General features: G+C 61.7%; 3 protein-coding genes across 4 annotated transcripts in view; 1 reads left to right on the top strand and 2 right to left on the bottom strand.

The window, feature by feature from the left end:
• Positions 1-7,994, bottom strand: part of LOC102243463 (mesothelin-like protein) — a 9,454-nt gene extending 1,460 nt beyond the window's left edge. The window contains exons 1-13 of the mRNA XM_014543039.1: positions 7,729-7,994; positions 6,843-6,914; positions 5,702-5,822; positions 4,676-4,796; positions 3,317-3,402; positions 3,032-3,158; positions 2,765-2,958; positions 2,341-2,431; positions 1,978-2,125; positions 1,481-1,674; positions 1,251-1,406; positions 1,041-1,168; positions 1-119 (exon numbers count right to left, since the gene is read on the bottom strand). The exon at positions 1-119 is cut by the window's left edge and continues 1 nt beyond it. Of these exons, the coding sequence (XP_014398525.1) occupies positions 1-119; positions 1,041-1,168; positions 1,251-1,406; positions 1,481-1,674; positions 1,978-2,125; positions 2,341-2,431; positions 2,765-2,958; positions 3,032-3,158; positions 3,317-3,402; positions 4,676-4,796; positions 5,702-5,822; positions 6,843-6,914; positions 7,729-7,777 (1,606 nt within the window). The 5' untranslated portion in view covers positions 7,778-7,994. The remainder of the gene's footprint in view (positions 120-1,040; positions 1,169-1,250; positions 1,407-1,480; positions 1,675-1,977; positions 2,126-2,340; positions 2,432-2,764; positions 2,959-3,031; positions 3,159-3,316; positions 3,403-4,675; positions 4,797-5,701; positions 5,823-6,842; positions 6,915-7,728) is intronic.
• Positions 7,995-10,107: 2,113 nt separating this feature from the next.
• RPUSD1 (RNA pseudouridylate synthase domain containing 1) lies at positions 10,108-13,264 on the bottom strand. Of its 2 annotated transcripts, XM_005870388.2 has the most exons (6): positions 13,175-13,264; positions 12,468-12,657; positions 12,246-12,369; positions 12,051-12,153; positions 11,826-11,927; positions 10,108-11,297 (listed from the first exon to the last, which is right to left on the bottom strand). In XM_005870388.2, exons 2-6 carry the CDS (start codon positions 12,647-12,649, stop codon positions 10,870-10,872), a joined length of 939 nt encoding a protein of 312 aa, XP_005870450.1. In that variant the 5' UTR covers positions 12,650-12,657; positions 13,175-13,264; the 3' UTR covers positions 10,108-10,869. The 2 variants fall into 2 exon arrangements, with proteins under 2 accessions (XP_005870450.1, XP_014398530.1); XM_014543044.1 differs by lacking the exon at positions 13,175-13,264 and having other exon boundaries at positions 12,468-12,948.
• The window catches only part of CHTF18 (chromosome transmission fidelity factor 18), a 9,743-nt gene continuing 9,682 nt past the window's right edge, over positions 13,210-13,270 (top strand). The window contains exon 1 of the mRNA XM_014542963.1: positions 13,210-13,221. Within this exon, the coding sequence (XP_014398449.1) occupies positions 13,210-13,221 (12 nt within the window). The remainder of the gene's footprint in view (positions 13,222-13,270) is intronic.

Consider the following 13,270-nt stretch of genomic DNA (forward strand, 5'->3'; position numbering starts at 1 on the left):
GCACGAAGTCGTAGTAGGCAGTGGTGGTCCTGGTGCTGCCGAAGGCCTCTCGGGCCTTGAAGAAGAGCTCGTTCTTCCGGCTCTGAGGGCAGGAGGAGGTATCCAGGGCCCCGGCCAGCCTGGGGAGGGGAGGCTGATGGGCAGGCTGGGAGCCCTCCTCCTACGGTTGGCTGGGCCTGGCCCTCTCTCCCTAAACCGCAGCTACCCTTTTGCCCTCTCTGCTGGGCTGATAGTGTCTCCCCAGAATTTATGTCCACCCCAAACCTCAGAATGTGATCTTATTTGGAAAGAGGCTCTTTCCTATGTACAGCTGTCATCAAAGTAAGACGAGGCCCTACTGAATTAGTGTGGGCCCTAAAAGCTAACAACTGGAGTCATAAAAGAAGGAAATGTAGACACAGACACGGGCGGGAGACAGCCACGTGCTGATGATGGAGGCAGAGAGAGGGTGATGAGGCCATAAGCCAAGAAAGGCCGAGGATTGGCAGCAACACTAGAAGTTGGAGGAGGCAGGAAGTTTCAAGGGGAGCCTGGCCCTCTTGACACCTTAATTCCAGACTTCTGGCCTCCGGACGGTGAGAGAATACATTTCTGTTCTTGTAAAACTCAGTTTGAGCTCTGGAGGGTGTGGCGCAGTGGTTGGAGCACTGGCCTGTGCACCGAAGGGTTGCTGATTCCACTCCTTGTCAAGGGCACATACCTGGGTTGTGGGGTGAGTGCAGGAGGCAACCAGTGGATATGTCTCTCTCACATCTCTCTCTCTCTCTCGCTCTCTCTCTCTCTCCATCTCTCTCTCTCTCTTCCCTCCTGCTCCCTCCTTGCCTTCTACTCTCTGAAAATGAATGGAAAAAGTATCCTTGGGTGAGGATTAACCAAAAATAAATGAAAAACAACAACTCAGTTTGGCAGCTGTAGGAAACTAACACACCTGTGTTAGCCTGGCCCAGACCCCTCCTGAGCCTCCGTCTCCCCCTCCTGTTCTGCTGGGTGAGGAGGTGAGCTGACCCAGGGTGCAGCGAGCGTGTCGCTGGTCGGCTCACCGGAACTCCGAGGGCCGGATGGCCTGGATCTGGCGGGGGCTCATCCAGCAGAGGCGGGAGCCCCCGATGGCCACAAGCAGGGCGCTAGTGATGGTGCCTTTGTGGTCCAGGAACTTCTGCAGGATGGCCTGGGGGCAGTGCTGGGGTCAGGGTCGGCGGGTACCCCCACCCCCCAGCCGCACCACCTTCCCCCACCCGTCCTGCCCTCACCTCCGTCTGGTTCCCCAGGGCCACGTCCGAGGCCAGCAGGGCCATGACGGTGTCCCTAGACGTGATGTTCCACTGGCGGATCTCCACGAGAGAGTACAGGTAGACCAGCGAGGTGATGAGCCGAAGCTGCTCTTCCGGGATGCCACTTGGGTAGATCTGAGGCAGGCGAGCGGATCAGGCCCAGCCCTAGCGCCCACCACCCACCTGCCTCCACCCAGTCTTCAGTGTACCCGAGCCAACTTGGCCTTGACGACACGCTGACACTCAGTAGGCAGTGGGTGCTGCAGCAAGCGGTCCACGTTGGCCCTGAGCACGCGGCTGCCCAGGCAAGACTCGAGCTGGGAGCAGTCGTAGCGAAGCAGGAAGAGGTCATCCTGCAGCGTGGCCGCCGTGATGTTGCCTTGGATGCAGGGTCGCCCTGTGGCTGGGGGTGGGGTTGACTGTAGGCTCCACCTCACTGCTGACCCTCACCCACCCTGGACTCTCTCCCCAAGCTTGACCCCAAGCCAAGAACTTGGCTCAGAGTAGACCAAGTCCAGCCTGACCTTGACCTTGACCTCCAACCCGGCCCTGGCCCAGAAGTCCAGCCTCACTGCTTCTGTCCGGTCGGCCTATGCTGGACACAAGCTCAGGAGGTTGGGCGGCAGGTGTGGCCGTGTATTGGGTGCCCCCACCCAGGGATCGGGAGTCCAGAGCAGTGTCCCCAGGCCACAGAGGCCACACTGACCTGTGCCCCGCTTGGGCCGTGAGGACATCAACTTGGCCTTGGCCTTGGCCTCAAGGAAGCTGGTGACAAAGTGCCTGATGTCACGCTGGCTGAGCCGCCCTGCTCGACATGCAGCCACCATGCTGCCAAAGAAGTCCAGGCCCACGGCCTGGCAGCGGGTGCTGAAGACTCCACAGCCGGCAGCTGGTTCCTCCCCACATCCCACAGATAGAGACTCTGTGATGGCAGCAACTGGGGACACCACTCAGGCATTGATTGGGTGGCTGAATGGTCAGCCCTCAGGCCTAGAGGGTCTGCTGGACACCTCTCTCTGTGTCTAGGGCCAGTTCGATTCCTGCTCCCCACCCCAGGGCACCATCCTACCTCCTGCACGTGCATCCACAGGCTGGAGCTGATGTAGGTGGCCAGTGGTCCCAGAGCCTGCAACTCCTCCAGGTTCCAGGAGATAGGGGGCCTGGTGTGTAGGAAGAGGGGGCTGGGTCTGGAGCAGCACCCAGCCCTTGAGGCTGCCTGCCTGTCCCTGAGTGCACAGTTCCCAGAGCCTGCCCTGCTGGGGCCCCCTCGCCTGCCCAGACTCTCTCCCACCCAGGCTTCAGGGCAGGGGATTGAGGCGCCCAGTGGGTGTTGGCAGCACCCCAAACCTGTATGCCCCAAAGGCTGTGAGCGACGTTAGAAGTGGGAGATCAGCGGGGCTATGGAGCTCAGTGAACTCTTGGGCCCAAACCCTAGGCTGCCCTCGTCTCATCTCCAGGAGGGAGGCCTCGCAGAGGGGATGGGCCCCACCCACCCAAGCACGGTCCTCCCGCTGGTCAGCAGCGTGTTGAGAGCAGCCTGCTGGGCAGGGGTCAGCCGCGGGCAGCGCTGCAGGTTCTGCAGCACGTGGGGGTCCGAGGCCATGATGCTGGACGCCTCCATGTCGCACACCAGGACCCCGAGGAGCAGCAGATCTGAGGCGCTGAGCCGTGGTGGGTGGGACACCCCCTGCAGGACAGCAGGTCAGCGAGGGCCCGGCCCCAGGTCCCTTCCACCCTTCCTGTCCCGCCCCAGGGCCTACCAGGCAGGCCAAGGCGGAGTGCTGCAGGGCGGCCCTCTGGTCAGGCAGGTTGGCCAGCAGCTCGGTGTCCCCCTGGGCGGCACGGCGGGTGAAGGCCCGGCAGTCAGCTTCCCTTACGTGCCCCAGGCTGCAGGCAGGTGGGGGGCTGTTGGGAGGGCGGGGCCAGCCAGGGGTCCTCTGGGGTGGCCCGGGTGCCCCTGGGGAGCTGGGGTCCCCAGGACCCAGAGGAAGCATGCTCAGTCTGCTGGATGTTGGGAGGGGCTGGAGGAGGGGGGGGGCACTCACTTGTAGAAGAGCAGCAGGTCAGGTGGGTGCAGCGGAAAGTCACTCTGGAGGCCATGCAGGGCGGCCAGGTTGGCCAGGCAGCTGAGCTGGGTAGGGCGAATGATGCCTCACTCCCTCCAGCCCCTTCCTCTCTGCCATGTCACACGCCCCCTCAGTTAGGCCTTTGGGCCCAAGACCCCTATGTCCGGCCCCATATCCACCCAGTTCCCTCCTCCCACCTGCCTGCTCCGTGTCACCTGGACTTGATGTCTTCCTCTGCCTGCCTCCACCTCCACATCAGAATGGCCCCAGATGGGGCAAACCCAGCCTGAACATTACTGACCCCCCAACCCCGGGCTGGCATTCAGGCCCTGTCCACCCCGCCCACTGCACCATGGAGGCTCATCCCAGTGCCACCCCTGCCCTGACTTCCTGCCCGGCCTGGCCTTCTTTGAGGTCATTTCAAATTTATTGGTAGTTGTTTTTCTTCTTTTATTTTTGTGTGTGTTCCTTCCTTTTATTACTAGATTTACATTAACTTTATAATGAGAATGATGGATATCCTTCTTCCCTCCCTACCCCCCTCCCTCCCTCCTTCCTTCCTTTCTTCCCTCCCTCCTTCCCTCCCTCCCTCCTTCTTTCCTTCCCTCCTTCCTTCCCTCCCTCCTTCCTCCCTTCCCCCCTTCCTTCCTTCCTTTCTTCCAACTCAGGGCAGGCCATGCTTAGGTCAGCTGTGAGTTGAGGTGGGCTCAGCCGGCCCCCTCTCATGGCCCAGGGGGAAAGGCCAGCAGGCTGGAAGATCTACCCCAAGGAGGAGTCAGAAAGAGGCCAGGCAGGCCAGGTGAACAAGCCCTCACCCAACCGAAAACAGGCTGGGGTCTGTGGGCAACTGGCCGAGAAGTCCTAGAAACAACCCAAAGTGGGCCCTACGGGGGGTGGGCAGGCTTCTGTCACCTCGGAGTCAGCCTAAGACAGTCGTCGGCAAACTGCGGCTCGCGAGCCACATGCGGCTCTTTGGCCCCTTGAGCGTGGCTCTTCCACAAAATGTTGACTTCTGCGCATGGGCCATGAAGTTTCAATCGCACTGTACATGGGCGCCCGCACGTGGTATTTTGTGGAAGAGCCACACTCAAGGGGCCAAAGAGCCGCATGTGGCTCGCGAGCCGCAGTTTGCTGACCACTGGCCTAAGAGATGCCTCGTAGGTGGCTGTGAAATTGGCAGGTTGGCATAGAGACCGTCCCGGCCGAACGGTCCTGGCCCTTGCTGGCCTGTGTCCCTGCCGGGGACTCTCTCCCTCCTACCCACCCCCAGGGCCTCTCCTGGGAGCCTGTTCTTGCCCTCGACATGCCAGTCCGCTCATGCCAGCCAGGGCTTCTTACCTGCCAGGCTCTGAGGAGCACCTGCTGCGATGCCATCCTCCTGATCAGAGCTGAAAGCCGGTCCCGGGACAGCTGGCTGGCTGGCTGGCAGCGGAAGCCTTGCAGGAGGGAGGTGTTGGCACTGAGCAGAAGGAGGCAGGTGGTGAGGGAGGAGGTAGGGGTGGGAGGGGCAGCCCAGGAGGCAGCATGCAGGATGGGGGTTAGACGCGCAACACCGAAGGAATGAGACACAGGCAGTGTGGCAGGCAGGGCCTTGGCACAGGCAGGACTCTGGCGTCTCCCCCCCCTCCCCCCCTCCTCCTGTGAGTGCCCAGTTCAGGTTCTGAGCTGTGAGCAGGGGAGGCCCAGGCTGCTCCCAAGGCCGGTCCCAGCGATGGCTGAGGGTTTGGAGGAGATGTAGCCTGGGCACCCGCTGGGCCACCACAGCCAGTTCCTCTCCTGGCGGAGCCTTCCTCACGGTGTGAGTAATAAATCTCGTGACCAGGAAGGGGTCTCTGGGGCTTTAACCTGGGTCCAGTGGTCCAACTGGGCCTCCAGCCTTGTCTGGTCAGTCAACTGATGGCTAATCATTGACCTCCAACTCCCCAGGGAAGGAGAGGACAGCCGAGCCTAGGCATGAAACCCCCCCTCCCCAAAGTGCATGGAAACAATGCAGGGTCTGTTTGGGGCCTGAGGGGGCAGCAAAGCCTCGGGGTAGAAGGAAGGAAGTATGAGGACTCAGGATGAGCCTTGATCGCCTGCCAGGCCGAGGGGAGCAGTGGGAGCAGTGGGGGGCTCAGGAGGGACCCTGGCCCCAGCCAGCTCTGATGGAGGACACTGAACTCTGGGCCACTTGAGGGCAAGGTGGATGAGTGACCTGGACCTGGGTGGGTGCTGGCCAGGCCCCGGTTCAGAGCCAGAAGTCGGGGGCCCTGCCACAGCCATGCCTGGTCATCGTCTGCCGCCCCTGGAGGTGGTCCCTCCTTCTCACCCACCGCCTCCTCCAGGCCGGCCAGGGGATCAGCTGCAGGAGGGGAGGGCACTCACCTGGCCCACAGGTCGGCCCTGCTGGCATCCAGTCCTTCCTGGGAGAAGCCCTCAGCGTGGGGACCAGCGCAGTGAGTAGTGAGCCACACGCAGAGGATGAGGCCCCGGCTCACCAGGGCGCCTGGAACAGAACAGGCCATAAGCAGCCTCTAGCCCAGTGGTTCTCAACCTTTTGGCCCTTTAAATACAGTTCCTCATGTTGTGACCCAACCATAAACTTATTTTCGTTGCTACTTCATAACTGTAATGTTGCTACTGTTATGAATCGTAATGTAAATATCTGATATGCAGGATGGTCTTAGGCGACCCCTGTGAAAGGGTCGTTCGACCACCAAAGGGGTCGCGACCCACAGGTTGAGAACCGCTGCTCTAGCCCCTCGAAGGCTGAGCCCTGCTGAGGGGAAGCATACGTGGGAGGTCCAGCGCGGGTCCTGCCCAGGGATCCTGCGTCCAACATGGAGACCTCGGACGCCATGTGGCCCTGGTCACCTGTGTGTAGCGGCCTAGGCCTGAGCCTAGTGTGTGTGTCTGACTATACATGTGTCTGTCTGACACTGCATGCGTGTGTTCCCAATGGCATGTACATGTGATGTGCACATGTGTGTGATGGCGTATACATGCCTGTGGTGGCATGTATGTCCAATACAATGCATACCTGGTGGTATGGCAGTGTACATGTATGTGATGATGTGTACCCATGTGCAGCTGGTGGCGTATGTATTTTTGTGCCTGGAAGCATGTGCACACATATGTGATGGACTGTACATGTGCCCACCAATGTTCACACGTGTGTGATGAGATGTACACGTGTGGACTGCATGTACCAATGCACTTGTACTTTCTATCCTTGTGGCTCTGTCCTCACAGTTTGAGACCCAAGACCCTCAAACAGAGGGAATGGGGTCGACCACGACCTCCTGAGCCCCTTCTAGCCGTGGCCTCTCCTTGTCCCCTCGAGGCCCCCCAGGCCCAGGGCCCTGCCTGCCTTTCTCCTTCCCTCCCCTGAGCCCCAGCCGGCGGGGGGCATCCTGGGGCAGGCCCTGATCGCAGGCTTGGGAGGACACGGTGGCCGGAGTGTGAACACTCTCCGCATCGGCCGTCCTGCTGCCCGGAGCCCCTGCCCTGAGGGGCGTCAGCACACCTGCTCTGGGGCCCATGGCTGTGCGCGGTGCACGGAAGGCGCTGGGGTCACAAGCAGCGGGTCCAGGACAAGCTGGAGAGGAGACAGGAAGTGATGAGGCCGGCCCCACCGCCTCCCCCCACCAGCCTTGGCCGAGGGGCACAGACAAGAAGGGCTTCTGTCCAGCATCACGCAGGCTGGGTGCCTTGCAGGGCCGGCAACCTGAGCCGGGCTACAGCTGCGTCTCTCTGCCTTCGGGGAGGGGTACAGCCCCACCAACAAGCATCTTTGGAACAAAAGGGAGCTGCTCTAGGGGCAGCCGGGCCTTTCTTATCGTAAGTTGGGGCTCAGGGGACCCACGGCTGTGGCTTGGGTTGTGGTGTCTCCAGTGAACAGACCCCTTGACAGTTACAGGGGGGGGGGCCGCAGTCCCGCGGGTCCCCACAGGTCGCTGGGGGAGAGACCTGGTGGCTTCCCAACCTGCCCGGAGCGGCCATGGCTTCACTCCCACATCTGGGCGGCCTAGGCAGCTCTCCACCCTTCTCTGGGCCTAAGTCCTGGTCACAGACACAGCCCACAGTGCAGCCCTCCCACCCCCCGGGCAGGCCTGTCTATGGTGGAGACCAAAGCTGTGGAGCTTGGGGACTCAGGTCCTGGGAGGTGACGGACATCTGGGAGGCTGGCCCACACTGCCCACTCCTGGGCACCACCTTGCACAGGCTCACAGTTTGGGGTATCAGTGAGCCTCCAGATTCCACATGGACCAGGAGCAAGACAGGGAGGTGACTCCCCATGCAGGGGGCATAATGGAGGCTCAGCTCCCTGCCCAGGCCTGCAGATACCAGACTAGAAGCCTGGTCCTGTGGGCCCAGCCGGTGATGACTCCCACCCTGGCCCCACCCCTCACCTGAGCACAAAGAACTTCTGGTGGAGGGTGGTGCTCTGGAGCCAGGCATCGGCGGTTGGATGCAGAGGGTTGTAACCAGGTGGCAGACACTAGCCGCCTCAGCCCACTGAGCATGTCCGTCCTTGCAGCTGAGCCCTGGGGCACCGGGGTGGTGCAGGGGTGGAGCGCCAGGGTCTCCCTCACCTCCACGCCTCACCAGCACCCTGTCTGTGCAGCCACCCCCTCCTGCAGTGATGCTCACCGGGCCGGCGTAGGGGCGGGGCTGGAGCTGTGCCAGGTGACGCTACTATATTGGCCCCTGGGGCCCCAGCACAGTGGCACCTGCTCCTCAGCCCCAGGAGAGTGAGATGTTGAGCGCATGGTTGGCAGCTACGCAGTGTAACCCCTTCCCACGGAGGGGCCGTGCCTCGAGGGCTGTATGTGCGTTCATACACAGGTATCTCTGCCTTCATTGTGTGTGCGTGTCTGCGTGTGCACACAGGTGCCTGTATGTGTGTGCCTGGGAGCATGCACATCTTTGTGCACGTGTGTCCCCTGCAGGGATGTTAGGCACACGTGGACTCAATGTGGTGCCGAGGTCTGGTGACGTGTGTGCAGTGTCTCTGTTCTGTGGGTGCTGGAGCAGAGCCAGGCAGGCGTGGACACACCCCTGAGCACCAGGAGCAGGGAGGGCATGTGGGCATCAGGTGGGCAGCCTTGATGGTGGAGCGTGTGCCACGCATGCTCTGGGGCCAGTCCACCAAGCAGACCTCCAAGGCTGAACAGGAGGGGTGACCACAGGAGGGACTTCCCGACCTGCCTACAGCCCGGGTTCAGCGGCCTGATGACCGCCATCTGCATCACAGGCCGCCTGTGCCCAGCAAGCCAGCGTCACGGCCAAGCAGAGGCACTGACCTGAGCCTGGGGGCTGACAGCCGGAGGGATTGCTCTTGGTCCTGCACAGGCCCCATGGGAGTCCAGGTTTTGGCTGAGGGCTCTGCACAGTGAGGGATTTTGGGGGAGCGGGATGTCATACAGTGGTGGGGTCTTCCTGCTTCCAGGGCGGGAGACTCCCACAGTTCAGAGTGGGTGGGAGCAGGAAGTAGCCAGCGAGTACAGGAGGCCACATGCTGGCCTATGGAGGCTAAGCCTCCAGGGCAGCCCCAGACAAATAACCACAGCAACAGAGCACCTGCTGGGCTGTAGAGCCACAGCCTGCCCGGCTCTTCCAGGCACTGCCTCCCTCAGTGAGTCGGCCTTGGCTCATGGCCCAGCTTCCGTGCCCCTTTCACAGAGGAAGAAACTCAGGCTCAGAGAGGCTGAGCAACTTGCCTGTGGCCACACAGCAGTGAGTGGGAAGCATGACCAGACCCTGTGGCCAGGCTGGACACCTGTGTGTTCTGTAGGGGGGCCTGCGGGTATGGGTGGAGGCAGGGGCAGAAGGGGAAAGGTGGGGCAGGTCTCAGCAAGGTGATGTGTTCTCAGGTAGAAGGTTCAGCAAGTGTGAAAACGAGGAAGCAGGTGTGCTGGGATGGGGACTGGTGATGCTATCCCACCGCACCCCGCCAGTCACGCTGGGTAACCACAGTAACCATCTGACCATCTGGGTGACCACTGTGGGCATCCTGTGGGCCCCTCTGGTTTGCTCCAGCCCTTCCTGTTACAGATGAGGAAACTGATGCAGGGAGCAGGCCTCTGCAGAGACCCTGTGGTGGCTGCTTCTGGCTCCATCCCACTGAGATCCTGACGTGGTCACAGGTAGGTCCAGCCCAGGATCCCCATGACAGGACCTGTGTCAACTGGTGAGAGGAGGGGTCTGGCCCAGCTGGGTGCAGGGATGTGGCATGTGACCTCACACTGGTTGGTGGCCCAGGCGACAGCCCTCCCATGGCGTTCTGACATGGTGGAAGGCCCTAAGACCGGTATGATGGTGGCCACGATAGTAGTTCTTTCTATCAGGGACTCTGGTGAGACTAGTTCAGGGGTGGGCAAACTTTTTGACTCGAGGGCCACAATGGGTTCTTAAACTGGACCGGAGGGCCGGAACAAAAGCATGGATGGAGTGTTTGTGTGAACTAATATAAATTCGAAGTAAACATCATTACATAAAAGGGTACGGTCTTTTTTTTTTTTAGTTTTATTCATTTCAAACGGGCTGGACCCAGCCCCCGGGCCGTAGTTTGCCCACGGCTGGACTAGTTGGATGTTCCAATGTTTTCTGTTGGGAGGGCCAGGGATCCTCCGACCAGGGCAGGAGTGTACCCACCGCATAGGGGTACAGGGCAGCAGCCAGGCCTCGAGGTCTGTCCTAGGTCCTGCAGGAGGGCTTGGGACAGAGGCCTACCTGGTGCAGGAGTCTGGGCTCCCCTGTAACCCCCACATCAGAATTATTCATGGCTGTTCACAGGGTTAGTCACTGAGCCTTTATTCTAAGTCCTGGAGCCCTGTGGCAGCTGGAATGATGTGGGCGTGTTGTAGGGGACAGAGGAGGCGGGAGCTGGGCTGCCCTTGCTCCTAGGCTAAGGTCTGATAACCAGGGGCTGTGTGGGAGGCCCTCCCACCCCCCGCCAGCACTTACATCAGGCCAGAAGGGACGGCCCCGACCCACCCCCATGTGTGATGATTAGGATGTGGGTGGAGGTGGGAGACCCATGGGCAGAGTTCGGCAGAAGCCAAGGCACAAAGCAGGACTGGCCGGGCAGGGGACCAGTCAGGGTTTGCAGGTGGAGCGGGCTCAGCTAAGCTGGGGTGATGGCACAGAGGGTCTGAACAGAGGAAGGAGCAAGGTGCTCTGGGGGTGGACGAGGGGCCCAGCAAGGGCCGGCCCGGGTCCTTTTCCAGGGCAACCCCTGGGCACGTCTACACACAGGCCCTGGGGGTAAAGCTTTGGAGTCCGAAAGGTGTCTGGGGAGGATTGGCAGGCCTTGGTTCCTTTTGTGGGGGGGGCTGGTCCTACCACCCTGAGTTCATCCTCCATAGTCGTGGCGGCCTGGCTCCCCCTGCTGGCCGTGGGTCCCTCTTCAGGTTTGGCTGCTACAGCTGGAGTGGGGTCAGTGCTCTGTGGCTGGGACACCTCCGCCTCCGGATAGGCTTAGGGTTCTGGCCCGCAGTCCCCGTCCACCTGGAGGTTCCAGTCTTCACCCAGACATCAGGCCCACACTCTCAGTTGTCTGGCTCCAGTGTCCACTCTGACAGCCACTGAAGATATGAGGCCCTCTGAGCCTCTGTCTCAGGGGGACGGGGAGGGGGCGGTGGGGGCCGACCTGGCCCGGGCAGGTGCGTGGAAGGGCTGCAGGGCCCAGGGTCCCCTTCTGAGGGTTCAGGGTCACGGGCAGCCCGCAGGATTTGGACGAGCTGGTCCAGCGGCTGTACCAGGGTGTGAGGGCTCCAGCAGGCGTCAAGGGTGGGCACAAAAGGGTCTGGTGTACAGGCCTCCACACACTCGGCCTGGGTGGGTATCCGCAGGTAGAAGGCATGCAACATCATGCGGAACGGTTGGTCCTCCTGGCCCGAGGCCTGCCCGTAGGTCAGGTCCCCCACAATGGGGTGGCTGAGGGCACTGCAGTGTACACGCAGCTGGTGCGTCCGGCCTGTGTGGGGAGAGAGGGCCAGTGAGGCAGGGGTGCCACTCCATGACCACCACCCACCGTTCATGTCACTGTCCCCAGCTGCCAACTCAGCGGCACATGCAATAACCCTCCCTGCTTCCTGCTACAGACGAGGACATAAGAACTTAGAATGGAAGTCAACTTCTGGGGTCACCTCTGGCGAGGGCAGGGCCAGGGTGGCACTCGATACATCGGAGACCTCAGGCCCGCCTCCCCACTGCCTTCACATCCAGACCAGCAAGACCACCTCTAGGGCAAGAGCCGCAGGTTGCGGGGTGAAGTGTGTGGGAGAGGATCCGCTTTGCCAGCAATGTTTGGGGTGGCCCCCGTCAGGCTACTCTGCCTCTGTGCGTCAGTTTCCTTTCCTATCTAACGGGGACACTGCAGTGCACTGCTTGAGGAGATGCTGACACCAGGCACCCAGCACGCCGGGGGCAGGACACTGTCGGGGGCGGAGGGGCGGGGCAGTGAGGAGCCTGGGAAGCTTCCTGGCCCCGCTCCTGAATGTACCTGTGAGGGGCTGCAGCAGCACTTTGGAGACGGGGTCACCTGCATAGAGCCCATGTTCTAGAACCACCAGCTCCGTGAGGCTTGGTTTCGGGTTCTCACAGCCTGCGGGGGAGGAAGGGAGGCTGTGGGGGTTGCCTGGGTTAGCCCCGGGCCCCAGGTCACCTCAGCACACGGTCCCCTTAGATGAAACATGTGCCATGGCCCCTGCCCCCTTGCCCACCGTACCCTGGGTGCCCTCGATGCACATGGTGTGGGTCCGACCCTCTGTGCTGTTCCTGCCGATGGCATAGCTGATGGTTATCCGGCTCTCCTGGACGTGCCCCCGAACCTGCAGGTCAGGGGAGCCCATCTGAAACTCAGGGCCTGCTGACGTGGGCTGAGCACCGGAGCCCCCATGCCCCAGGCCTGGCCAGGCCTTACCAGAGCCAGGTAAGCCTTGGTGACCCGCCGCTCCTTGAAGCACCTGTAAGCGCTGCCTGCAGCTGCTTTGTTTAGGGCCACGCAGAGTGCTCCGCTGGTGGAGAAATCCAACTGGTGGCAGAACCTGGCATCGAGCAAAGGGACAGAAGAGGCCGGGTTAGGGGAGGCCACTTCCCTCCTGCGGAGGCTGCCTTGGGCTCCCTGTGCCGCACTCCCAGGTACCTGAACCCGTAGCAGGTGCCGGGGTCAGCCAGCTCGGGGAAGCGGTGCCGCAGCTGCTTTTGGAGGGTCAGGGTCTCCCTCCACGTCTTGCTGTCAATGCGCACGTCCCAGTGCTTGTTCACCACCAGGAAGTCACGGCTCTGGTACACGATGGACAGGTTCTCCACACTGCCTGGCTCCATGGTGGGGCCTGCATGCAGGGCAAGCATGTGGTTCATAGGGTGACCAGCCCATGTCAGGGTCATGCCCAGCTCAGGTAGACCACCCCTGCTCTCCAGAGCTCTGGGTCCGAAGCCACAAAGGCTGTGTATCAGGCAAACACATGCACCTACTATGTGCCTGCATCCACTGGGCTCCTGACTACTCTCACCCCTGAACCTCGTAGGAGAGTGGCAACTGGGGTGGGAGTGTGGTCAAGGTGAGGGGAGCCAGTGTTGCTTGGACGTGGGGCAGTCCCACAGTCCCGGCCAGACCCAGGCCTTGGGATAAACAGTCTTGCTCTGCAGCCCACTCCCACCGACCCTTCCCAACAGACCAGGAACGCGAGATAGGGGCCTTTTCCTGAGTGGGGAGGGTCAAGGAGAGGGGCTGCTACGGCCCTCGCAGCCGGGGGCGGCACAGGGCAGCCGGGTGCAAGGGGAGGCGCTGGGTGCAGGGGTGGAGTTCACCCTCGCCCCCCCACCCTCCATGCAGACACCATTCCCTACCTCCCCTCCGCGGAAGCCCCCACCTCCTGCGTACGATGGGCCAAGGGGTTCTGGGTGGATCCCGGTGGCGAGCCCGCCCCCGCCCACTCTGGAACC

The sequence above is a fragment of the Myotis brandtii genome, unplaced genomic scaffold (assembly GCF_000412655.1).
Source record: "Myotis brandtii unplaced genomic scaffold, ASM41265v1 scaffold317, whole genome shotgun sequence".
Taxonomy (NCBI): domain Eukaryota; kingdom Metazoa; phylum Chordata; class Mammalia; order Chiroptera; family Vespertilionidae; genus Myotis; species Myotis brandtii.